The 27826-nt window shown below is 40.7% G+C and overlaps 1 protein-coding gene across 2 annotated transcripts; it reads right to left on the bottom strand.

The window, feature by feature from the left end:
* Positions 1–262: 262 nt before the first annotated feature.
* On the bottom strand, positions 263–27826 carry DIRAS2 (DIRAS family GTPase 2). Of its 2 annotated transcripts, none has more exons than XM_054986155.1 (2): positions 27591–27826; positions 263–5291 (listed from the first exon to the last, which is right to left on the bottom strand). In XM_054986155.1, the coding sequence occupies exon 2, from the start codon at positions 5249–5251 to the stop codon at positions 4652–4654; it is 600 nt and encodes a 199-aa protein (XP_054842130.1). In that variant the 5' UTR covers positions 5252–5291; positions 27591–27826; the 3' UTR covers positions 263–4651. The 2 variants fall into 2 exon arrangements, with proteins under 2 accessions (XP_054842130.1, XP_054842131.1); XM_054986156.1 differs by lacking the exon at positions 27591–27826 and adding an exon at positions 23822–23957.

Raw genomic sequence — 27826 nt, 5'->3', positions numbered from 1 at the left:
AATACATATCATCAGACAGATGTAGGTCAACCTATATGCCTCCCTGTCCTTTTAGCCCATGGACACAGCTAAATAAAAGCCAGAAAGTAGCATCGGCAGGCCAAGCATGGAGCAGGTCAGGAGGTTGAGGCCTATTTATTTAAGGATAGCTGTAGCTGATTTTCTTCATTTGGACAATTCCATTAAGTCAAAACAGATTCCCAAACTGGTTTTGTAATTTAAAACATTTATTTTGTGTAATTTATATACAGAATATCACAGGGAACATAGAAACCAGTAGGCACAGATTACATGGTATCTGTTGAATAAAATATTTGATAGTGAAACTGTAACAATAAATACATCTGAATGATAACTATATATCTTAATTGATTACACAGGTATGTAAAATTCATGCTTTGTGAACAGCATAATTGTCTGTCATATATTTTTATAATGTTGAGAGTGTATATTCTAAACAATTCATGTCTATTAATAACGCACTTGTAAACAAATCACAAAATATAATAAAGCTGTATAACACATCCTTTTTAATGAGTTTTCTTTGTCTATCAAAAGAAATTACTTCCTTATATCAGTAAGAGCAAAACCAGTATTTTGGTAAATCCACAGACACATAAAATCTATTACAAATTACAATGATCACAGAAGGGCATAATATAAAATGTATTTCTCTTCAAATTACTGGTCCAGGAATATATATTGCTTCTGTACTAGCCCTGTGTTGATCAATACAGGACCATGAAACATAACCATGGCTTATTAAATTGTTACAAGAGCTGGAGCAATGGGAAACAAAGGGATATTTTCTTTACATTTCACAGACATTTTCTAGTGGTTTGGCAGTCTTACATGGGGGAACTACTACAAAAAAAGAAAATCGACTTTAATAGCCCTGCTAGATTCTTACTTTGATTCCTTTGATTTTACTGGTGCAGATGGATTAGAACTGCAATCACTGGTAGCATTTGGGGATTAGAAAACCTTTCTTCCTATTATATAATGTAAACTGGAATTACATTAAGAAGGACCTTTCCTATTTCTTTAGGGATTCTGCACATTTCAGCAGAAAGGGAAATGGTTGCTACAGCTCAAAGATATACTACAAAGTTGCTCTTAATAGCTAAAGGCCACAGAATTGAAGCAGATGGCTTGACTGTTATCTGTCTGGCTCTCATGCATATATATGGTCTGGGGAGTAGAGAGTGAATATTTCCAAGGATAGGCTGCACGTATAAGTTGCGACCATCCCAGTAAGTTGTCACAGACTGTGGAAAATAGATCGGTAGGAGGAATTTAGTAAAATGCATGGAAGACTGAAGCTCTGAGGGTAGGATTGCTAACTTCAGGTTGGGAAATTCCTGGAGATTTTGGAGTAGAGCCTGGGGAGGACAGAGCTTGGGGAGGGCAGAAGAGAGGAAGAACCAGCAGTATATAATGCCATAGAGTCCACCCTCCAAAGCACCATGTTCTGTAAGGGAACTGATATCTGGAGATAAGTTGTAATTCTGAGAGCTCTCCAGGCACCACCTGGAGGTTGTCAACCCTATCTGAAGCGAATGCCACAGAAGGCAGAAAAACAATGCCACATATAGCCCACTTCTTTTATAGATTGGCCTGAGATTCCAATTCATATTCAAGATGTTCATTGACTACACCCTCACAAGAAAAAAAAACTATGTCTAGAAAAAGGAAGGCCAGAAAGAACAGCCACAAGAAGCGTTCATATTCATCCCCTACCAAGAATAACATTCCAGTCAAATGCCAGTAGCCCAGGGACTGCAGACTTTGAAAGGAAAGGTAATTTGGCCAAAAAGCACAAATCCACTGACTGTTTCTTTTTTAGTTCTTTATTTAATATATTATTTGTAATCTTCCAGAATTATTTGATCAAAAGGTGGGAAGAAATCTTTAAAATAAATAAAGCAGATACTGGATATAGCCAAATAGCTAAAAAAAAGTGTTCTGAAAAGTATTCATTCCTTTCAGTTTTCCTTTTTTTCTTAATGGAGTCCCAAACATAAAAGATAGAAATCTTTCTTTGGCTGAGAAATGAAACAAGCCATTAACATGATGACACAGTGAATTATTGCCATGCTAAATACTGCTGGATTTTGGCAGATGGAAAGAGAAGCCACTTAGAGGTTAAAAGTAGAGGAGGGCATAAACCAAAATACAAACCGAAGCTCATCATGAACTGGGCTGATTCATGGTTCACGAACCAGAAGTTCATGGGAGCTCATTTCTCACAAATCGTGATGAATTCTAGCCCGCTCCATTTGGTTCATATTTCAGTTTGTCACTGCAGACAGCCTGGTGCCCATCAATCAGTTTCCTAGACAAGGGGGGGGGGCTCTCTACAGACATTCTTCTGACCCAGAAGTGACGGTCTTCACAAACCTAACGAACTGGTTCATGAACTAGGGCAAGTTTGTGAAAGTTTATGGTTCATAGTTCATGAAATGCGATGAACCACGAACAGCATGCTTTGGAATTTTCCCAGTTCCTGCCCATCTCTAGTTAAAATTATATGGAAGTCTTGCATGTACTTATAAATTTTTTTTTAATGGCTGTTCATTAGATAAACCATGGTGCAATGAAAATGGGATACACTTTCACTGTTGAAATGACTGCTTATTTTGAAGCATGTTTTTTGGCCTGAAAACAAGTGTTTTTCATTAGATAGTGACTGTGTTGAAATAACTTCCACCATATCTGTCTGATATCACCCTTGGTAGATCAATTCAGTTTTCTGTCCAGTAAATTGGAAATAGTTTTATGTCTACATGGAGAACAGAAAGGAAATATAAATGTCCCATGGTCTTATTCTGAAGATGCTTGATTGTCTGTGGTCCTCTGTATTTATGCCAAAGGTTATTGATATGAAACGGTGCACAGCATTCAAGTGTTCATGAGCAATGTGTATTCAAAAATGAATGATGCATTTAAATAGCTCTTTGCTGACATTTAAAATGTAACAAGCATGCTATTTTTACAAACACTTAACTGCATTCTCCAGCTTTTGAAATACGCAGTCTTGCCAAAATGTTAATATCTTCTCTTTCAAAGTAGCTTGTTCTGATGCAAAATATAGCCTATACAATATTCATACCATTTTTAAAATGAATAATGCTTTTTGAATCTTAAATATTTGTTTTTATCAAGCAGGTCTCTTTGTAAAGGTTAACATTTGTTTCTAAAAGTCTACATGATGATACAAGAAATTACAACAAAAGTTTCGACAATCAGTTTTATAATTTCCTCAACATATCATTGAAATCCCTTCTGGTAAGTGAAGGAGAAAGACTCCTTCCTCTGAAAAAGGAGTCCCAATTAGAGGACTCCTTCCTCCAGTATAAACAGTTTTTATTCCAATGAAAGATTCCTCATTTAAAGGAAGGAACCTAGTGGATCCCCTGCAAACTGTTCGTTCATTCTGACTCATAAATAGCATTATATATTTACTTTAGTGTTTCATCCTGTACATCCAAGACCAACCAGCCAAGGATTGCCTACTGTAAGCCAAAACTGTCTGTTCATGCACAGAATCCCAGACTGTACCTTACTATATGAGAAGGTGGAATTTGTTACAAGAAACCCTATGCTACACCAGTTTTTTTTCCTTTTCCTAGGAGACACTCCCTGTATTCCCAGGTAACACAACAAGGGATTAAGTGGCAACATGGGAAGTTCCTGCATCATTAAGCTAGCCAACCCTATTTCCCCATGAATAAAGACTGGAAAACTTTATCTTTCAGTTCATGTCAGTAATTAAGATGGCATAATCTAATCATAAAACCTTTGGACAACATACAGTCATTAGTTTATTTCTGTATTAGAAGATAACAATAAATACATAGTAAAATATTCATCATAGGCACTTTGCCCTATAAAAGTACCACTTTGGTCAAAAACTTTTCTTTCTGACTCCTGACTAGACGTGGGCACGAACCACGAAAAGACCAAACAGTGTGGTTCATGGTTCATGGCGTTTTCACAAACCAAGAACCACGAACTCCCATGAACTGGGGCAAGTTCATGAACCGGTTCGTGGTTCATGGGTTTTAAATGCCCCTTTCTGGCCACTTAGCAGTGGCAGGGAAATGGACACTTAAACCTCCGGATCAGCTGCTTGTTGGGGAGATCCCCAACAAGCAGCCAACCATTTATCAGATTATGTCTTCAGTGGAGTTGTATGTTATTGAGGTCTGTAAGTGAGGTGGTGTGAATCTCACAATTTAAACATTGCTCAGAAGCATTATAAATGGCACTAATGAAGCCAGAACATAAGATAATGTAAAAGGGGGTACTTGTCATCCTGAATGGCTCCTTTAATCTTAAATATAGTGATGGTTTTTCCAAATATTTATTATTATAAATAAATACAGATTTCATAATTCTATACATAGCATAGCATAGTTACAGATGTGCTGTTTTCTATGATCTTGAAATAGCTATCACTGGTTGTTCAGAATATTCTTTGTAAATGGTGAATTTATAAAAAGGCTATAGTACTTTTACCCCACACCATTTTAAAATCTACTACATTTCTTTTAAAACAGCTGTTAATGAAATAAGTCTTACATGTTTTCTCATTGTCTACAGGCCTGAAATTTGATACAGTCAGAAGGAATTGAAACAATTGCCGGTTTCACATAACAACACACTTGCCTTTCAGCTTCTCTTTTCTTTTCTGCTGCTTGCTTTTTTTACCATCAATCTGTAAACTCACAGTCCTGCGTTTTTCCAAGTTCAGCAGCTCTTGAAACAATTCCTTCACATTGTGGTTTGTCTTGGCAGAAGTCTCCATAAAGGCACACTTCCATTTTTTGGCCATGGCTTCTCCAGCAGTAGTTTGGACCTCTCGGTTGTGGTCCTCATCACTCTTGTTCCCCACCAGCATTATTGGAATGCTGTCTATATCCCCCTTAATCTGACAAATCTGTTCATAGATAGGTTTGAGTTCCTCCAGGGACTGCCGGCTGGTGATAGAATAGACCAAAATGAAAGCATGTCCTTTGGAAATAGACAAACGCTGCATGGCAGGAAATTGATGACTCCCTGTTGTGTCAGTAATCTGCAAAGTGCATATGCTCTTATCACAGCTGATCACCTGCCTGTAGGTATCTTCAATTGTAGGGATATAACTGTCTCTGAAAGTGCCTTTTACAAACCTCAAGACCAGCGAACTTTTGCCAACTCCTCCCGCTCCAAATACCACCACTCTGTAATCATTGCTTTGTTCAGGCATATTTTTAAAGTATATGTGAAGCTTGGTGAAGAAAGAAAACCTATGAAAAGAAATATAAAACACAAATCAACAATTTGTAACAGCACTGTTCAAACAAAATTTTAGGTAAGAGAGATGTGCTATGCTAATTCATAAACTGGAAACTTGTAGTTGGAGAGACCTTTTCACCTTTAATTTTAGATTTCCGTGTTCCAATCCGAAATAGAATAGTAAATTAATTTAAATTACTTTGATTGCACAAATTCATGGCTTATGTGAAATAGAAGTAGAATTATCAACCAGTTTTTACAGAGAGTTGTCTCCTTCCAAGTGTGAAAGATGATATGTCCATTGCTCAAACACGTACTGAAAACTCCTGCATGGATTTGAACAGGTGTAATATTCATGTTTTGTAAAGAAAGCACATGGTTTGCAAAAACCTGATTCCATTCATTCACCTAACATGCCAGATACATAGAGAGACTGCTTGTTGGTTTTCTGGAAGCAAACGGCCTGTTAAGTTGGAAACATGATGCTCGACTAAATGTCCCATTTTTTTGATCCACCAAGGCCCTTCTAGTTGATTATAGCAATATAAGATTTAGTAGGCTAAATTATACAAGTTGTACATTTTTTCTATTCTTCCCCATTTTTTATTGTCACTGAGAGGAATAATTTCACTTGGTTCTGTGAAACTTGTATTACTTAAGTATTACATCAAATAAATACTTTGGGAGAACTGAGCCATTTTTCAAAACTTGATCACATTTGCAGCTTTGTGGGAATGATAAAAGGCCATTTTGTCAGGATTGCACAGCATTGTTGTAAATAAATTTTGTAAAATGGTAGAAGTCTGATGAGAAAGAGAAACTGATGTCAGATTCTATCCACTAATGCTCACCCTGCCAGGGTTGTTTTGGGGGAAAGAATAAGGATATATGAATATAAATGTGCGAGGAAGTAGATTTTGAGCTGAAACATGTTTTATTTTCTTATTGATATATAATAGCCTTTCCTTTTGTATTTTGATATATTATCTATCAAAATATTTGTTAAAAGTCTGTTAAATTTTGTTATTTGTTAAAAGTTATAGCTGGCATGTAGAAGTGGTGAAAATATGTAATATTGACTATGTAGTAATGATGAAACCAATAATGTAGTAGCAAAACAGATTAGCTATGAAATTTGAAACCTGATTATAAATGTACCCCAACACAAGTAAGTACTATTGTATTTTATAGACAGTGTCTTAAAAAGTATAAAGAAGGGGATGCTGGGGAGAATGTCTTTTGTTTTATATACTCTGATATGTATAATTACTTCTGATCTATACAATTATATTTATAAAGAGAGGCTAGTGTGAGGGATGGGCCATTTTATAAGAATTCCAGGCAACTACAGAGGGTCCTGAGGCATTTCAATGTAAAATAATCCCAAACATTATACAGCTTTGAGACTAAAATTCAGTTGCCTCAGAGGTTCATATTAATTATGCTCCACCTGTAACCTTCACAATTGTAACTAAAAGAACAAAGTAGATAGGGTGGCCAGCTCATTTACAGATTTAACAAGAAACTGGATGCAAATATCACAAGACGAAGTACCATTTGGCCATAATATACTAGAATGTGAAGCTTGGAAATGAGCATACAGGGTTGTTGTTTTTAATTTTCTTCAAGTTCAGCTAACTATATCCAAGGTTAAAAGGGAAGTCTTTGATTGTATGTTTGGTCTACTTAATGACCATTTCACTATCACTTTTTAAGACTATAGTATGTCCTTCCTTAAAGGAAGCAATATCTTAATTATGTTTTTTCCCCATGCTAACAGTAGAGTGGCTTCATTGACTAGCAGTTGGATAAAGTTCTGATCATTTGACTTCCCCTTTCCTTCAATGGACCATTAGCTGGCTTCTGTAGTTTTACAGTCTATATTCATGCATAGCCTTGGAGGTATCAGTAACAATCTATGAGACTTTTAAATATATCTAAGGCACAAGTGACTTTATTTTATTTGGAATAAAATGTATTTTTACATATCACAATTTCAGTGCTAGACCTATTAAAGGATTTTAGGCTCCAAATAGAAAACAAGTTTTTTCCAGAAATGAATATTTAAAATGTATTAAAATTAGAGATGGGCACGAACTGGGAAAAAAATGAACCATGTGGTTTGTGGTTCGTCGTGTTTCACGAACCATGAACCACAAACTTTCACAAACTTGCCCCAGTTCGCAAACCGGTTCATCTGGTTCGTGAAAACATCAATACCAGGTCAGCAAGTTGTCACTTCTGGGTCATCAGAAGGTCACTTCCAGGTCAGCAGTAGGTCTGTAGAAAGCCCATCCCCCATTACCTAGAAAACTGGTTGATCAGTGTCAGACTGTCTGCAGTGACAAACTGAAGAATGAACCAAATGAAGCAGCCTAATGTTCATGGCAGTTCATCAGAAACGGGCTCTGACGAACTGCAGGTTCACGAACCACGAATTGATTCATGCCCATCTTTAGTTAAAATTTACTTGAACTATACACCCCATTAGTTTTCCATAATTGTGTTCACTGATACTGATTAACTTCAAACAGGAGAGCACAAAAATGAATGTCCCTTGCTTGAAAATCTCATGCAGTTTTTTATGACTGGCCCAGACTGTTTCGAATGTCTTCCAAACTTAAAGTAGTTTGCAACATTTTTACTGCTAACACAACCCTCTTCCACTCCACAAATGTATTTTGCTAAGGGTGATACATTTCTGCATAGGCATGCACTTGTTTTAAGACGGTTTGTGCAGTCACACAGCTGATGTTAGGAACTGCTGCTTTTTAAAAGAAGGAGAACTCAAACAAGCTCAAAAAGAAGCATGTATGTGTTTTTTGGGGGGTGGTATTTTGCTGATTTTGCAGCTCCGCATGGAGAATATGTGTTGTTTTCTTGCAAGAAAAATGGCATTGGGGGAGGGCAGGAGACTTTTCTTCTCCTGAGCCATTCTGAGCTCCCTTTTAGATAAAGGTAAAGGTAGTCACCTGTGCAAGCATTGAGTCATTACTGACCCATAAGGGGATGTCACATCACAACATTTTCTTGGCAGACTTTTTATGGGATGGTTTGCCATTGCTTTCCCCAGTCATCTACACTTTACCCCCAGGAAACTGGGTACTCATTTTACCAACCTCGGAAGGATAGAAGGCTGAGTCAACATTGAGCCAGCTACCTGAACCTTGCACCGGGATCAAACTCAGGTCATGAGCAGAGCTTTGACTGCAGTACTGCAGTTTACCACTCTATGCCATGGGGCTCTGAGCTCCCTTTTAACTCTCCTTTTTAAAAAGAAGCCGTTTCCCTCAGCTGCCTTATGGCTGAACAGAGCACTTAGCTATAGGCGACCAGTTCGTTAAACAATGGACAAGTCATGAGAGGAACCAGTCTTTCCTGCCAATTACTATTCACAAGTTCTCACACAAAGATTAATGGGATCTATAGTTTCTTCCAGTTCAAGAAACTGAGAAAACTACAAACCTCATGACCCCTGGCAGGAAGTCATGCTGGGGAAATTTTGGAAGAGTAATTTGCAGAAAAGATTTATGCTCATCAGGGCTTAACCTGGTTATCTCCCCCCCCCCCCGCTTTTGAAAAGATTATTGAAATGATTATTGAAATCACCGGCAAAGATGCTCATAGAAATGTGCACAGTTTTTCAATAAACACTTTGTCTTCATCAGCGGCTACCCACATACATCTAAGGAAAACATTTGTTCCTGCATCTGTGTTAGAGGTACACGGACTGTGAATATAGACATTCCTCTCTCTCTCTCTCTCTCTTGTCGATAATGGCCAGTTTTCAGACTTATACTCTTTGACAGTTTGTGTAATTCTTTGTTAAAAATCTGTTAAATGCCATCAACACATCCTACTGCATACATTAAATATGTTCCACATGATTTTTTGTTTGTTCTGAACCTATTACAAATCCAATTCATTGTTCTATTGTGAGAGAGCAGAGAAAGAGAAACCAGTTCTTGTTGCTTTATTAGTAAATATTATAACTCATATAAAATCTCCTAGTTATTAATGAAAATTGGCAAAGTTTTGTATAACAATGGTGATGGCATTTGACCCATTGCATAAAAGTTTTATTTGTAGTTTTAAGTGAGTGTATTAGATGAGGAGGAGATCACAATCTGTATATAAATTTGTAAATTTCTTTCATTGTCACTTGTACAAAAGAATGTAATCTGCTTTAATAGTTAAATAGACAAGGACAAACAATGAAAAACTCTATTGTAAAATGCTCATAATGAACGCAAGTACTGATTAAATAATCTCTCTCTGTAATGAAATGTTTAATTACAGTATCTGAGCAGGTTGATTTTAGAGGAACAGCTACATTTCTCCTATAGGATGAGAGAATTTTATGGTGCCAAATAGGAGTGTGCACCCCCAAAAATAAATAAATAAACATCTGAGTTCCCTGAAATCCAGGTAAGATTCTCAAATCCAGTTCGGCATGATTAGAAAATCTCGTATTTATAGATTGTTTCATTGTGAACCTTCTCACAGACTCAATTTGTTTCAGCTATGGCACCATTTTTTATTCCAATCAGCTTTCTTGTTTCTACAACTGTCCTGCACTTTGCAGGTTAGCCTGGATTCCTCTGGTATAGGGTAACCAGCTTGGCTAGCTAGGCTCAGGATGGAGTGCAAAGCAGCAGCTTTGCACTCCATGCTTGTGAAAATCTTTTCCCTTTTCATGTCAAAACATTCCTTTTAGCTCTAGTTAGGATCTCTACAGTCAGCCAAGTACAGACTTGTGAAATTTCTTCCTAAACATCAAGTGTGGATGCTGAGGAAATGAAGTAAGGTATTCTCATTTCTTTGTGCAAAAGACAAGTCCCTACACTTCCACCAAAGATTGTCCATGGCTTCGCTGCAATGTTTAAGAGATTTGAACACATAGTAAAGAACTGTTTGGTAGCTTTGATCATTCTTGCCACCCAAGTCATGGTCATTACATGGTCTCTCAACCATGTGAATACATTACAGAATAGGCACTACTGACTCATGGTGGAAACACAGAAACCATATTTTGCTGTAACTTGAGAAGTGAACGTTCATGTTTTCTCCTAAGCTCTCTCCTGGGCATTTCTTAGGAGAATTTCAGAGCCTTTGAACCAGGGACATGCATATATCCAAATGTATATTTTGTACTTCTGGTGTACTTTTAAATGATTGATATTTTAAAAATCATGTTTCTATTCTGAGTAGTGGAGGGTGGGGCTAAAAAAACAATAAACAAAGCACTGTTTTTAGCTAATGTAAGTAGATATAAGAATTGAGGATCTGGCTTGTAGGCCCTTTGCCAGTTTTAAAGTAAAGGAGCTGAATGTTCAGGCAGAATTTCAGTGAGGAGGATTAATAATTCAAAAAGCCTTTCTGGAGCATTTTAAGCACAATACAAGAGAGTTAGCCAAGTCACACTGAATAACCTAGGGGGCAAAAGATGCCAGATTTAAGGAAATGTAATTAGAATTCTGTTTGATATTTTTCCCTTAAGCAAACAAAAACTATTGCCCTTTTTATATTCAAAACTGCAGCTTCCTTGACAGGACATTGATCACTAGTGCCCTCCCCCCATTTTTGTCAATTGCCTGAAGTGATGCTTTTTGAGAAGGCAAAGATCTTGAAATACATTGTACTCCCCACTTTCGCTGGAATTCATCTGACCCTTGCAGACTTAGTTGAGAGCCTAGGGGTTATACTGGATCCGGCACCACTACTAGAAAAACAAGTTAAGACAGCAGCAAAAAAAAAATGCTTACTACAATCTCACTCTAGCCTGGAGGATGGCTTCTTACCTCAACATGGCCCACCTGGCCACCTGGATTCATGCTATGGTAACATCAAAACTTGACTGTTGTAATGCACTATACAATGGTCTGCCATAACTAGGAGGCTCCAATTGGTGCAAAATTCTGCAGCTCAACTGTTAGCAGGAGTGAGCAGGAGCATGAACATCATTTGTATTCTACAGTCACTCCATTGGCTACCTATCAGCAACCATGCTCAATTCAAGGTATTGGTTACTACATACAAAGCTCTTCACGGCCTTGGCCCAGCATACCTATGGACTGCCTCCCTCCCTATGTCCCTCCACGGCAGCTTCGCTCATCTGAACAGGATCTCTTGCAGGTGCCAGCCTGCACATGGGCAAAATCAACAGCAGCCCACACACAGGCTTTCTCTGCGGTGGCCGCTATCCTGTGGAATGGCCTGCATGAGGAGATCAGGAGAGCCCCCATTCTCCTGGTTTTCTGCAAACAATGCAAAACCAAATTTATTTATTTATTTTTATTTATTTATTTTTTCAATTTATATACCGCCCATCCCCAGGGGCTCTGGGCGGTGAACAGTTAAAATCGATAAAAACAAAAACTAAAATCAATATACAAATAATAAAACAAATTAACAAGGTGCAGTGGTGGGGAGAACCTTCCCCACCCCAAAGGTGGGAGGCCGACATGGCACCGCCCCCTTCAATCACCAAATGCCTGGTGGAACAGCTCTGTCTTACAGGCCTGGCAGAACAATAATATGTCCCGCTGGGCCCGGGTTTCCATTGACAGAGCGTTCCACCAGGCTGGGGCCAGGACTGAAAAGGCCCTGGCCCTGGTTGAAGCGAGGTGGGCTTCCTTAGGTCCGGGGACCACAAGTAAATATTTATTCCCTGATCGAAGCGATCTCCGGGGAACGTACAGGGAGAGGCGGTCCCGAAGATATGCCGGTCCCAACCCACTCAGGGCTTTAAAGGTAAGAACCAACACTTTGAACCTGATTCAGAATTCAACCGGAAGCCAGTGCAGCTGGTGCAGGACAGGTGTGATGTGTGATTGGTAAGGTATACCAGTCAGGACCCGTGCCGCTGCATTCCGGACCAGTTGTAGTTTCCGGATCAGGCCCAGGGGTAGCCCAGCGTAGAGTGAGTTACAGTAATCTAGCCTGGAGGTGACTGTTGCATGGATCACTGTAGCCAGGTCCTGGGACGTCAGGTAGGGGGCAAGTTGCCTGATCTGACGAAGATGGAAAAATGCAGACTTGGCAACCGCCGTGACCTGGGCCTCCATCGATAGGGAGGCATCCAGGAGCACACCCAGACTCTTTACCACTGGCAAAGTTGCCAGTGGTGTCCCATCCAGGGCAGGGAGCTGGATCCCAACATCTGGCAGCCCCCGTCCCATCTGCAGGACCTCCGTCTTCACTGGGTTCAATTTCAGCCTGCTCTGTTCCAACCATGCCGTCACAGCCTCCAAAGCTCTGGCCAGATTGTCTGGGGCCGTGTCTGGCCGGCCGTCCATCAACAGAAAAAGTTGGGTGTCATCCGCATATTGATGACAACCCAGCCCAAACCTCCGCACCAACTGGGCGAGGGGGCGCATATAGATGTTAAATAACATTGGGGAGAGTATCGCCCCTTGGGGAACCCCGCCTCTGTGAGGTCATCTGTGAGGGCAACCAAGGCTGTCTCCGTCCCATGGCCAGGACAGAAGCCAGACTGGAATGGGTCCAGGACTAGAGCATCATTCAGGAATTCCTGCAGTTGTACCACCACCGCCCGCTCAAATTATTCAAAAAGGCTTTTTACTCAGATAGAAGTATTGTAGGGAGGGGGTCTCAGATGCTTTTCTAATGAGTTAGGGACCATAGACTTCACCACTATGTTGCCTTGCATATTATCTGTTGCTTTGAATATGTATTCTATATACTATCTGTGCTTCATGTTATCTAAAGTCAGTCCTAGAACTGATTATGTTCTGTTTCAGCAATTTTTCAACTGTGTATTGGATCTTTGCTAATGCTATGTCTTTGTAAAATCCTATGACATTGTTTATGGAAATGTCCTTGACACTGATGTATTGTCGAAGGCTTTCACGGCCGGAGAACGATGGTTGTTGTGGGTTTTCCGGGCTGTATTGCCATGGTCTTGGCATTGTAGTACACCTCTGAAGATGCCAGCCACAGCTGCTGGCGAAACGTCAGGAACTACAATGCCAAGACCACGGCAATACAGCCCGGAAAACCCACAACAACCGTCCTTGACACTGTTTGGAAATGTCCTTGATACTGATTGTATTAATCTCACACTATGTAATCTGCCTTGAGTCTTAATGAGAAAGGCGGACTGTGAATGAATGAATGAATGAATGAATGAATGGTAGGTAAGCCAATAATTCTGTAACAAGCATTATATGCTACCTGTCTTCTCCAACTAGTTTAAGTCACTCCAAATTAAGGAACAGTAATTTTTCAGCTCAAGCTCATGCAGTACATCAGAAGAGATAATCTCATGCAGAGAATATAGCAATATCTGTTTTATTATACTCAGAAGAGACATCTAGGATGATTCCATGTTGGTACTTGAATAGCGCAATATCTTAAACAGCTAGTTTATTTGAAATATCCAATGGATTTTGAACTAACAGTCTTTTTTTGTAAAAAAAAAAAAATCTTCCTGGAGTCTTATTTCATCAATGATACTATTGTTTGAGTTGCAAGATAAGACAGCTGTTATTTTAGATTTTTATAAACCTCACTAAGTAGGCACATTAAGATGAAGACTCTCTGAAAACTACTTTTAAGTGATGCAGAGTATTGGTTCTCCTAAGGCTATGTCCAGACAGCAGCTTCCATCACTTTTGGGTGGGTATCATATTGTTTCGGTTCATCTCCAAAATTAGAAGTATCTGAAAAGTGCTGCTAAGAGTCAGTACTAGTACAGAAATGTCATTAATAGAATATAAAAGAAATTCAGTTGCAACTTCAACTTTAAAAAAAATCCAGAGCATGATCTTTTGTTGGCTGTTAACTTTTTCAAATGCCATCAACAATGTTATCTGCAAGCTAGGGGGAATTGGTGGAATGGTTTCATAACAACTCTTAAAGCATCATAATCAATAAATGTTATGTATAGAGAAGCCAAGGGTACAGAAACAATGTTGCTGTTACAGTGTGAGAATCTATAATCCTTCTTTAGGTCTAGTTAGATTTCTAAATAAATCCATGCTCTCTATCATCTCATGTTCCATATTTCTACCTAAATACAGCTGTTTGAAGACAGTTACTGTGAGCTCTCTGATGGAATAACCATGGTTCTAAATGCAGTGTGATATGTTAGAGATTTTTTGTACACAAGTGTCCTTTTAAAATATATAACCAGATAAGATCATGAAACTATTAAGCTCTCTGGGCAAGATTAACAAGGCCATAACTGCAAGAGCTTGCAGAACTGGATAATTCAAGTAGAAATCTGTTTGCAGATCATCCAGAGCTTCTCCACTTATTATAATAACTGCTCAATGGCTGCAAGATCAAGTGGTAAGACTAGTGTATTGAAATGACAGTGCTTCACAAAAGGCAGGTAATATATGTGTTTGGTGGGCATGATAAAAGAATGTAGAGCTTAAGTAAGTACAATTTTTGAATTCTATGAAAATGCTAACTTTTAAACCCACAGAAGAATATGGAACACTTACCAGCAGTTAACATTATTTCACAAAGACTTTACCATCAGAATGCAACCTGTTCTTCTTTGATGAACTAATAGATTTGTTGGATGAGGATTGCAATTAATACAGTATTTCTGGACTTCTACAATGATTTCCAACTTGTTTGAAATAAACTCCTTCTATGGAAACTCAAGCAATGTATTCTAGTAATTATGGTAAGGTGGGCATGAAAATTTCCTGACAGTTACTTGAAAGGAATAATGAAAAATGAAATGGCATTCATTGGAAATGGAGGCCCTTTTATGGTGTATTATTGTTCAACGTCTTAATTGATGATGTTGATGAAAAAGTTCAAAGCAAATACTTTTCAGAATAGGATTATTGTTCAAAATGATTTTAGGAAAACTGTAAGAAAGCTGCAGAATGATTTAGCAAGCACAATTGTAAAGCATTCCATATAGGACAGAAAAATAAAATGGGGCTGGTGATTGTTTCAATCATTTTTTTTTAAATCTCCTAGAACAAGAACTGCTCACCATTTCCAATATGGCTACAGCAAAAAACCAAAAAGGTGTAAATTATTGGGAGGTGGATTTAGAATTATAAGAAACTAGCAACAAAGCCCATTGTGTGAAAAAATACAACGACCTCTAGAAAACAGATTCGGTAGCCCCCCACCCCGGTGGCAAGTAGCCTCTCAGGCCGTGGCTCTTGACCAGGTCCTGCTGTCACCCCAGCAGCCATCATGGGGCCTGCTGAGGGCCGCGCCACAAAGCTGGACCTCCCCGCTGCCTCTGCGGCCAGTGCGGGGCCTGTGGAGGGCCTCAGCGCCACTGGACTGGGCCTTTCTGCCACTTCTGCAGCTGCTGTTGGACCTTGTAAGGGCCATGCCACCACACTGGGCTTCTCCACCACCTCCGTGGCCACTGCAGGGCCTTGTGAGGGCCTCAGCACTGCCACACTGGGCCTTCCCGCCACCTTCACAGACACTGTGGGCCCTTGTGAGGGCAGGTTCAAGGGCACTGTACTGAAGTCAGGGCAGAGCAGGGTTGCCAGCTCCCAGATGGGAAATTCCTAGAGAGGGTAGGGTTTGGGGTAGGGGTAGGGGGATCAGTAGGGTATAATGCCAGAGAGTCCACCCTCCATAGTAGCAGTTTTCTCCAGAGGAACTGATCTCTATGGCATGGAGATCTCTTGTAATTCTGGGAGATCTCTAGTTACCACCTAAAGACTGTCAACTGATTGCATATAAATAAGTCACCCAAATCTTCAATTCTTTCATCCCATTCTTTCTCACTTTACTCTAAACTACTACATTATTTACTCAGATGAATTAAATTGCCCGAGAGCACTCTTTATTTTTTATTTTTTTAAAAAAAATTTTTTTGCAGTGCTACTCTATTGCACCATTTTTGATGTTTAATCAGAAGGTTTTCTTTTCATTGTGTTAGTTGGAATTGCCTCTGATGACAATGGAAAGTAGTATGTCATGAAGCTGATATGAAAAGTTTGTGGAAGTTTATTTTTTTTAAATTGAGAAACATAGCCACAAGCTGTATTGGGGGACTGTTCCTAAATAGGAGCCATAAACTACATTTCAGGACTATTACTAAAAGGTGGCAATCTGCACATTTAGCTGTTAGTAAATGTACCTCTGGAGGGCTGTGAAGACACAGTGGGTCTTCCCACCACTGTGGCAGTCTCCTTGGGGCCTCTGGAGAGCCGTGCCCCTGCGGCAGCCTCCTCAGGGCCTCCAGAGGGCCACGCAGCCACACCAGGCCTTCCCACCACAGTGGTGGCGTCCTCAGGGCCACCAAGGCTAGCTACTCACATCTTATCCCCACAGAGTGTGCCTGTGCGGGGATAAAAAGTGAGTCATTGGCAACACGACTTGCCTTTGATATATTAGAGATATTGAAATATATAAAAACAGTTCAGGCACTGAGGCACTGAGAAAACTGGAGAATTATTTCTTAGGATTTTATAAAAGCAGTCTCATTATATATTTGTTGGGGTAATTAGGAATAAAGGACATCTGCTGCTGCATCAGGGCTGTAGTTAAGGAGATGCCATTGGGTGCATTGGTCTAGGAACAGGGTCACCCTAGGGTTGCCAGGTGGAGGCTGGAGATCGCCTGGAATTACAACTCCAAATGACAGAGATTAGTTCACATGGAGAAAGTGGCTGCTGAGTTCTCTCCCTTCCTCAAACCTAGCACTCCCAATATCCACCCCCCCCCCAAATCTCCAGGAATTTCCCAAATCAGGTGTGTTAACCCTAAGTCACCCATCAATATTTTCACAAGACTTTGTAATAATTTGTAGACACTAAAATAGACATAAACATTGGGCTTGGCCACAGGACTACAAGCAATGCTGCTGGTTATGAGGAAATCACTGTTTTTCTATTTATGTTTTTTGAAGTACCACCTAGAAATGGGGCAGATACACCTCATGAAGAAAGCTGACTATAGCCTGGTACTTCAGGGCCAGGGTGGACCCAATGATCTGCTAAGTACCCCCTGTCAAGGCTGGTCGCTGCCGCCACTGGGCAGGCCCCCAGCTGGGCCAGCCCTGACATCAGAGGGGCACCAGGGATACTGCAGGACCCTGCTCTGTGGAAGGAGGGGCAGTATACATCACCCAGACTCCCTCTCAGTCCACTCACTGGCCTGCTCAACCTGGCCTGCTTACCCTCTGTGTCCTCCATCATCTCCTCCTTCCAGAACTCTCCTCCAAGCCTCCACTCTCACATTACACTGCTCTCACTCCACATCAGCACTCCTTACTCACACCCACCACACCAGAGCTCTTCCTAGCCACCTTATATAGGGTTTCCTTTCCCCGCCCCACCCTCCTTCTAGGCTTGTTCCCTCTCCTGACTTGGCCCAGCTGTGCCTTCCCTCAGGTGTTTCCCTCCTACCACTAATCCCTTCCTGGCTTCCTTGCCTTGCTGGCAGGGTGGGGCTGAATCCGAGCCATCCCCAGCTGAGGTCTCCTTGGCCTTGCTCATGAGGAGCTGCCCCAGCCGGCTTCTGTGCTGCTGAGTATGCCTGGCCTTGCTCACGAGGAGCTGCCCTGGCCAGCTTCTGGGCTGCCTGCTCCTTGATGCTGGGTGGGGCTACCCATCTCCTCCCCCAGAATGCCTGTGGCAGCTCCACCTGGAGGGGCTTGGCTCCTCGCCACTCCTGAGCCAGGCTGCTGTCCTCTAGCCAGAGTGTGGCTCTGGGCTGTAGTGGCTGCTTCTCCTCCTTGGCAGGTAAGGGCTCTGTTTGGGCTGTTGCTGGGTCCCTATTCCCCCTGCCTTGGCCCTTTTCCTCTAGCCTGCTTAGCCCCCTCTCTTCCCCCTGGAGGGTAGGACTAGCTGGCTTCTCCCTGCTCCCTCCAGCCTTCTGAGGCTTTGGCCTTTCGCCCCTTCCCCCTGGAGTAGGCAGGTTCTGGCTCTGTTTGCCAGTCAGAGCAGTTGAACTGTTGTCTCTTGGCTGCCCCCTGCTGCTGTCTGTCAGCAAGTCCGGGGGCTGGGCTGCTGACCCCGGACACCCCCTCATTCTGTGAAATACATGAACACTTAGAGTAGCTTTTTAAAGTCAGAGGAACTTTATATTGTGACTTCAGTGATAAATGGTAGGAAGCCAGAGCCCAGCCACTCCATCATTCGTTGATCATAAGATTATGTTTCTGATTAAGCAAAGTAACTGGCATATTTTAAATGAGTAATTATTATTTTTGTCATTCCAAAGTCTTAAAGCAGCCAGAGAACAGTCAGTTCCTATGAACTATATTTCTGCTGAGCTAAGTTTAATCACCAAGGAAGTCCTACTTACATCAGCTTAACTATGGAGATATTCAGAAAATTCTACCTGGCATTACAGGAAATACTGTATTTGATGCAGTATTAATGTGGTGGAACGAAGAAAGCCTCAGGCTAAGAGTGGGGAAATTGGGTTCAATTCCCCACTCAAGCATGTAGCTTACTTGGTGAACTTAGACCAGTTACTATCTCTTACCACAAGTCTCACAGGGTTGATTTGAGAATAAAATCATGGCAGATCTGAGGGCAGAGCTCAGAGATCTTAATGGATCAAAGGAAAAAAACCTCAAAATTTCAAATCTATCTAAGAACTAGCATTTAAAATAGGGTTGCCAGCTTCAAACTGGAAAATTCCTGGAGATTTGGGGGGGTGGAGCCTGGAGAGGGCAGGATTTGAGGAGGGGAGGAACATCAGCAGGGTATAATATCATCTATTCCCCCCCTCCAAAACAGCTGTTTTGTCCAGGGGAGCTGATCTCTATGGCCTGGAGATCAGTTGTAATTCTATGAGATCTTCAGCCACCACCTGGAAGTTGGCAACTATAAGCTTTAAGTGAGTTGTCACTTTCTTGTATGCTACTGACATTCTGTTTTTCTGGTTGGCAAATCTAGTTGAACTCTTCTCATATTATTAGATATAAAATTAAAAAGAGAAAATGAAAGAAGTACTGTACATTGTGCTAGATACATAGCATTTCCTGCTCCACATATCTCAATGAACAAACACATATATAATGTACATATTATTATTGAGAGTGCTGGATATATAAATATTTTAAATAAAGTTTATATGACACACAGAGGAAGGTTGTACAGGCATATGGGAGTTGAAAGCTCCAACCATTTTAAAATCAATAACTCCACTGTGGTTACAGTTTTCTGGGATTAAACAATTTGTGTCAGGATTGATTCCATTTTTTATCAGAAGCAGAATACTGAACAAACCAAGACCACAGCTTCTGACCCACTGTATAGTTTCTTTTAAAACTATATTACATTTATTTTTCATCCCTTGGGTCCTGGAAGTCCAAAGTATGCTGCAAGTTTTGTGCTCAAAACAGCCAGTTTGGTATAGTGTCAAAAGAGTTTATTGTCTATAGCCATAGGCCGTCACAATTCACCAAACAATGACAGTTTGGTATAGTGGTTAAGAGCAGCAGGACTCTAATCGGAAGAACTGGGTTTGATTCCCCACTCTACTGCCTGAAGCCAGCTGGGTGACCTTTGGTCAGTCACAGCTCTTCTCGAGCTCTCTCAGCCCCACCACCTCACAGGGTGATTGTCATGAGGATAACACACTCTGTAAACTGCTCTTAGTATGGCATTAAGTTGTCCTGAAGGGCAGTATGTAAGTTGAATGTTATTATTATATATGTTATTATTATAAAACTCGGTTAGCAGGCACACGGGCCAATTCAGATAGGGTCCATGGTGCACAGAGAGAAGGGGCTTAAGGCATCCCTCTTGCACTGTTTTCCTGACCTGAGATGCATCTGGGGGAAGGGGACAGATGCTATTTGCCTCCTTGGGAAACCCCTAAATACTGATGAGCTGCACATAAGTTTTCCCAGTGCAGCAAATAGCTCAGTCTCAGAGTATTTCAGTTCAGGAAAATACTCCACAGGAAAATCTTAGACCATGCTCCCGATCCAAATTGCCTTTTTGAGCCTGAGCATGACATTCATGGCATACATCTGATTGCCAGGACCCAGGAACAACATGAGGAAAATATCACACATAAGGCCAAACTAGATTTTATGGCATCCAACCTGTGGATGTCAATGCCATTTAAATGCTAAAGTCAGCCATTTTAAAATGCCACAAGGGCCTGATCCTGCAGCACAGTGGATCCAGACAATTGAGACCTCTATTACATCACCAAGGGCCTTGGATAAAGAGATATAGAGCTGGGTGTTATCTGCATGTTGATGACATCCAATTCCAGATCTGCAAATGATTTCTTGTAAAGGCTTTACACAGAGCCCTGAATTTCAGAGCCCTGTCTAGGGGCATAACTAGACCCCACAGCATCTCCAGGTTGGACCCAGGGACACCACCACTGTTTTAGTGCCTAACAGGGAAGACTTTTAAAAAAACAAAGCTGTGAAGACTCAATCCTGAACAGGCCCATAGTGCAGCAGGATCGAGTGATCCTGTTCACCCTGCACACCTTTACAAAGTCCAAGGGAACATGATTGTCCTGCCACACAATCATCTAGTCTGGCCCATAGTTAGGCCCTAACTTAGCAGAGGGAAGGAGGAAGATTGAATAGTTTGTAACATTTGTGTTTTTTTAATAGAATTGCTTCCTGCTGTAAGAGCTTCTGCCAGACTAGGTTCCCTAGGTGCAGCAATCCTTTGCCCTGAAAGTCTTTCAGCACCAACAATCAGCACAAGTGGCAGGACATACAACTACTTATGCATTGGTTTATCAGAAAGCTAGTTGGTAACAACCAAGACAACAGGGAAGGTAATCTTACTTAATCCTCATCTTCCATATGGATTGTTGCTCATGCTAATGAAACTTCAGATGCTCAGAGGCGGGCAATGTCCACACCTTCCTGTCCTCTTGCTAGACCCCACCCCTCCCACCGGTGATGTGGAACGTAAATCAGCTGCAAGAGTTGAAGATACAAATGGATGCATTGATACAAAGATACAAATGGATGCATTGATTTCTCTACAAAGAGGAATCAAAGAGAAATCCCTCTTTTATAAAAGAGAATAAGAGGAATCAACGGGTATATCTACAAAAGTGAACATTGGGAAAAGGCACAGGGCTATGCTGATTGGCTGGCTTTACATCAGTCACAAGTCTCCTCTACTGTTTGGTAACAAAGTATAAAATAAGTGCAAAGAAACCCTTTAAAATAAAGGATCACACAAAGATCTGAACTGACAAATATGAAATATATCTGAAATTAATACAACAACAACAACAACAAAAAGAAGAGAGCCTGGCAAAAACATGAGAGAAGGTGCAGACAAGAAAAGGCCCTCAGAAGTTTATCCAGAAGCTTTGTCAATTGAGAAGTGATGGCAGAAGAATCAAAGCTGACTGTGCTGCAGAGAAGTCTTCACTCCTCCCCTTTCTAAAATTATTAAAATGCTCCGAAGCCTAGCACCATAACTCAAGTGAAGATTTACTACACAAATTGGCAATTGTGTGGCCTGATAAATCAAACACATGGTACTTTGCTTTTGTTCTAACCATTTTGGGGCAAAAATTCATTTTCTCCATATGCTCCTTTCCTTGTGCTGCCTTTGTTGATTTGCTACCATGCTTTCCCAGTGTATACCTCTGGCACATGGCACCTTGTTCATAGCTGCTTGTGAGGTGGCCAGGGATATGTAAAAGGTGAACTAGTAGAAGATTCTGCATTGCAGCAATGAACTAGACTAGAAGGACTGTGGGGTGGTTCACCTAGGCTACTGCCTAGGGCACCAGAGGGCAGGTGGCTTGGGGTGCACCTCAGTCAGCTGGCCATCTGGCCACCACCCAGCTGCACCCTCACTTGCCTGCTGATGTGATGGGAGAAAGTGGAAGAAATTGCATCAAACCTGGAAGTGATGCAACTTCTGGGTGATGTTCTAGGAACTTCCAAAATTACCATGGTCTTTGCCCCAGAGATTTGTTGATTCCTACAGTGTCATTGGGAAGGGGTGTCATTTCTGGATTCAACACAATTCCTTTCACTTTCTCCAGCCGCACCAATGTGTGAGCCCCAAGCTGCAGAGCCTGTCAGTGGCTCAGGGCATGTCTAAGTGAGCTGGCATGGGGGGTACATAGGCAAGTCCACCTAGGGACACAAAATGCCCTTGGATTTGCCCTTCTTGAATTAATTTAAATGTAACCCCAGACAGCCAGAGCAATATTTTAGATTATAATTATATAGACCTTAAGCATACTTGCATTGAATTCAGAAAGATTCTTTCAAAGTAAAAATGTGTGAAAGTGAGCAGGAAAAATCTTTAAGGTGACCAGATGTGCTTCCTGCTGCTCGTTACCTTCTTTCGCAAAGCATCTCTTCCCTAGAGCAATCCCAGCTTTTCTCCACCTAAATGGAGCCGGGGGTGCTTTAGAAGAGACCAGGAGGCATCACCTATATTCTGTAGGGAGCACTCATATGGAAACAGTTAACCTTCATCTGAGGATGCTTGGCTTGGACCTCCCAGCATTTTGTGACAGGCTCCATTCCCCAAGCCAGCCATTTTGTGGTTGGTCACTCAACCATGGTTGTCATTTTGTGGTGGTATCCATTACTCTTCTCAACCTCCAAAAGTGTCACACGCTCAAAAGGATGAATATACCTGATGTAGAACATGATGGAATTTCAACAGGGACCACTGTTCTCACTGTGATGTGTAAAGTTGTGCCTGCAGAAATTCTCACTTTAACATACAGGTTATTCTAGTTCACTCTTCTGTTTTATTTATTTAGCTTGAACTACACTCTTCAGTTGCGGGGCTCATAGCTTGTGTAGGTCTCTCTGTGGTCTCTTAACTTGATGTCTATCTCTACACCTGATTATGGTGTATTATCACACTTAACTGTTTGCTCAGTAAAGTTTGTTTCTAAATACTAGTGTGTGTGTGGTGGTGGGGGGGGGGGGGGAGGTTCCCTGACCTGGATGGCCCAGACTAGCCAGATTTCAGAAGCTAAGCAAGGATGGCCTTGGTTAGTACTTGGATGGGAAACTACCCAGGAATGCTACAGTTGCTACACAGAGGCAGGCAATGGCAAACCTCCTCTGTTAGACTCCTGCCTTGAAAACCCCAGCAGGGGATGCTGTACATCAGCTGTGACTTGACAGCACTTTACATATACAGGAGTTTTAAAGATGTTTCAGATGTTTCAAAACATTTTTCTGTAGAAAATCTATTTATACCTTTATTTACTTGATAATTCTTTAAGTACCATGCCTTCAATTTAAGACCTTTTCACTTGTCATTTTAAAAGTGATATTTCTTAAAATGCATTAGACTTAGGCCCCTTTCTCACTCATATTTAAAACCACTGGATTTGAGCAGTTGCCTCTATCACCGTGGCTGCAGCTTTGCACCTGCGCATCTTACACTCTCTGCTCTCAATTCGATTTTGCGTTCTTTTCTTCATTTTATTCCTGATATCAGGTACCGATTTTGCCGCAGGCTTTGTGGGCTTCTGAATACATGTCACTTTTTTTTAAGTTTGAGCACGCGTTGTAACGTTGTGACATAACTTCTTTGTTAGACTAAGAAACCCCATCCTCTCTGTGCAGCCATTTCACACCCAAACTACTCACGTTTGAAAGTTGTGCCGAGTGGTGTTGAGAATGGATTACAGCTTGAGCCTCTTTGCTTGCAAGGAGAATGGGCTACTGCCAGGACAAGACCAGCTACAGTGAAATTAACATCAACCCATGCTTTCTCCCTCAACTGCCAACTTGATTTTCTGAAAGATCTCCAACTTCCTCTCTTCTCCTCCCTGCTTTGATTACTCTTCCCTGCAATCATAGAAGAGTAATAAAAGCCTGCAATTTCCACGCAGCGAAAGCGACAGGAGGGGGGCGGGGCGGGGAGAACTACTCCACGTAGCCAGGAGCCAACTGGATGCTCGCAAGAAAATAACCTCACTTTTTGGTGGGGAAAGAAGCGTTAGGGGAGCTGACGAGGGTGGGTGTGGTTAAATCTGCTCCAGCCAATCAACTTATGATAGGAAAGGGAGGGGGGTTAAGGGAGGCAAAACTGTTCACACAGACATACACTGGGCCAAGCATGAGTTGGCAGCTGAAGCAAAAAAAAAGTCGCAGTATGTTCACAGCCAGATACTTCAGGGAAAACCTAACAAAGCATGACCACCTTGGGAATGTGTCGCATGACCACCTTGGGAATGTAAAAGGCAGACAAACATGGGACACAAATCTGGAATGCGATAAATTTAAATTCCTGTCAATTGAAAAGCAAATTCTTCATTTGAGAAGAGTATTTTTCTATTATGCTTTGCAGTAACCTAACAATTTATTACTGAAATTATTATTCTTTTCTAATGGCTAAATTTACTGTAAGAAGGGAAAATAAAGAAACAAGCATGTAATTCAGGGTGCCTCATTACTGTTTGCCATTGATTTTTAGTCAGAGTTGCTGAGTGTTAAATGGAAGAACCTTTTACAGCCTGGAAATTAATGTGCTTTTGTTCATGATGCTTCTTTACTGAACATCCATCTTAAAAAGAGGGAAGGAAGCTAGTTCTGCAATACTCCATATCCCCTCTGACACAAAATCTTTTCCTGAAGCTTTAATGCAACGTCTATTAGGTAAAAAGTATGTCAAGAATATGCTGACAAGCCCCATGACAAAGGAATTCAGGAGGTAGATTCTGCCTTCTCATTCCCTATTGACTTCTGAGGCATTGCTGCAGATGTACAATAAGACAAGCACACAGAAATCAGACCTCATGTTCCAATTATAAGGTCCTTTTTTCCATTTAAGGATTTTATATATTTACTACTTTCCCCTCCGCAACAGACCGCAGTGTGAATTAATGGGTTTGAGAGAGATTTCTTATTTAAAAAATAAAAGCAAACGAATCAGCAATGGCTCAGGTTCAGTTTAAAGATACGGTATTTTTTCAGTGTTTCTGAATCAGAATAAGACTATTTTAGTCACCCTTGTCCAAAGAGAAGTTGTGCTATGGTGCTAGAATATAGCTAAACGCTTATCATATTATATTTGCAGAAACTGTTGATTTTGCTATAGGCCCAGTGACTTGTGCTAAAAGGTACATTTATGAAACTTGGGGAAAGAACTTTTTTGGCATTCAGGTGACATCAAAAAAGCTGCTGGGAGGGACTACTCCATGCCAAAAGTAGTTCTGCCATAGAAGTTACACGGCTTTCAGGTGGATTTTTACAAGTCACCCATGCATACTGCACTAAATTCAATGGAAGTTACACAGCCAGAGAGCCTGGTAGATTATACCATCTGTATGCATATATTTTGAGTTGTTGTCCCAGCATCCCCTGGGCAGAAACAGAAAAAGAAAAAGAAAAGTTTTTCTTTTATTTTCTCTTTTAACAGCAGAGAAAATCACTACTTTTCTGTAGTGCAAACAAGAAATAATAATACTTTCAAAAAGGAAATATAATTCTATAATAATTCTTCCATAATAACTTTGAATATGAAAAACAAACAGTGAAGAGAAAGGAGGAAAATCCCTTGTTAAGATCATATGAAGTGGTGAAACTTTACAGTATGACCGCAAAACTCAGAAAGAGCTCAGATGTAGCTGAGGCCACTAGTAGTCTGTGGTCCGTGGTCTTAGTTTATAAAAAGTATAGAGTTGAATGTCTTTCCTATAGTCATCTAGTCTAAACTCAAACGATACATGATATCCCCAAAAGATACTTGTCCATTCATTTATATTTCTGGATACCAGATTATGGGGAGGGGGGATTAAAGAAGAACTTCATATTGATTATTAACTGACGCTGCTCTTGGCAACTGGATGCTGGACTAGACAGATCATGTTGTGCAATTTTTATATTGCTGTGTCCTTGTCCTGAAACTTGCCAAGGAAGGCCATTTATTCCTCTGCTGAATTTTAGTTTTAAAATTTTCTCTAATGAAGTTCTGAGCCAAGCCTTCACGTATGCCCTTCACTAGTTATGATGAACAACTCTTTCCTGTTCTTCTTTCTGACATCATTATTAGAAAACTCAGTATGACTCTACCATTCATTAAAGCAATTCATCTAAGATGTGCTGGTGACCACAGTGAAAATCAGAATTCGTTCTTACCATTGGAAATTGCAATGAGCTGCTTGGAAAATGAATCAAGAAGTAAACAAAATTGTGTTTTTAGTATTAGATCATCCACAGTTTATTTGTTTTTAAAACTGGGATGAAGTTTGTAGTATGAAGACCCAACATTAGGGTTTCTCAAACCACACTAGACACCATTTCCCATGCAAATCAATTTTTTAAATCATGCTATATTTATGAGTGTGTGTGTGTGTAAAAATTTTTTCTTAAGCAGCCATGTGAAGAGACGTGCCAGTATCCTACATTCTACTGAATAACTGTAAGGCTATCAAGTCAATGTTTTAGCATAAATGGATTCAAACATTTCCTCCAACATCCATGTTTTACTGGGCTATAACTTGACACCTGGACCATCACTAATGATCCGATTTACAAATGGTGGCTATTAAATTATGCAGAATTTAAGGAATGATAGTACCTGAGCCATCATTAAAAGCAGAGACACATTTCAGCGCCACTTGTAATTCGCTGTACACTATAGAGTAAGATAAGCTACAGCATCACTTATTGAGAGCATAGGCAATGAAAAACAGAGGCTCAGGAGATCCTGGGAAATACGGCTTTGAAAGCCGTGTGAAATATGGGAAACAGGCATGAGTGCAAGTGATGGCATGCACTTAAATTATAAGAAGTGCTGTATAAAGATGCAAAGATATGGGGAAAAAAACTTTATGAAGCTTAAATCCTCAGCATAGTCTACTCACTGGTAATTTTTTAAATAATCAGAAACCTGGGAAACCATTTTGGATTTTTCAATCAGACACTTAATTTATTTCAAGGCAAGAAATTACGTATACCATTAAAATATAAAAAGTGATCTACAAACAGCAGCCTATGTCTAAGTTTTACAGCTCCAAACATTTTAGAACGGACATGTTCCCCCCCTCCCCCGTCTCTAAATTGTTACCTTTTGCTTTGAATATGTACAAATACATTTGGCATGTTTTTTTTTTTTTTGTAAATACAGAAAGTCATATGGGGCAGAATCTCACCCATTTTGAGATATGCCAAGGTATAAAGTTCTCCCTCACTAGCGTCCTTATGCATTCCAAAATATCACCCTTGTCCAATTTCCCCACACACACTGCCCACTTCTTATCAAATGGTTTATTATTTACATCCCTTTTCAAGTATGTCAATGGGACCAATCATTCACTTCACTGAGATGGAAATTATATTCTCCAATCAGTGTTTTGTTCATTCTGATACATGCAGATATAGACAGAGTATAAAAAATACTGAAGAGGGTTACCTGAGAATAAATAAATCTGATAAATATTCTTCAGTTTTTGCCTGCCATAGTCACCAAGGAAGCGCCTTTCAAGTGTAGCCGGTAGCTGACTGGATTTACTGTATACTGATCTCAAGCTCAGCTCCTTGTTTCTCCTTTGTGTCCGGTCTGAGACTGATCTTTGATGCCTCTTGTGCTGTTTGTGCTTCAGTTACGTTGATGCAAGCCTGCTCTCTCCCTCTCAGGGTGCCTGAGCT

Source organism: Eublepharis macularius, chromosome 8, assembly GCF_028583425.1.
Source record: "Eublepharis macularius isolate TG4126 chromosome 8, MPM_Emac_v1.0, whole genome shotgun sequence".
Lineage (NCBI taxonomy): Eukaryota > Metazoa > Chordata > Lepidosauria > Squamata > Eublepharidae > Eublepharis > Eublepharis macularius.
Note: the sequence above shows the minus strand (reverse complement) of the source record. Positions and strands in the feature narration are given on the sequence as shown.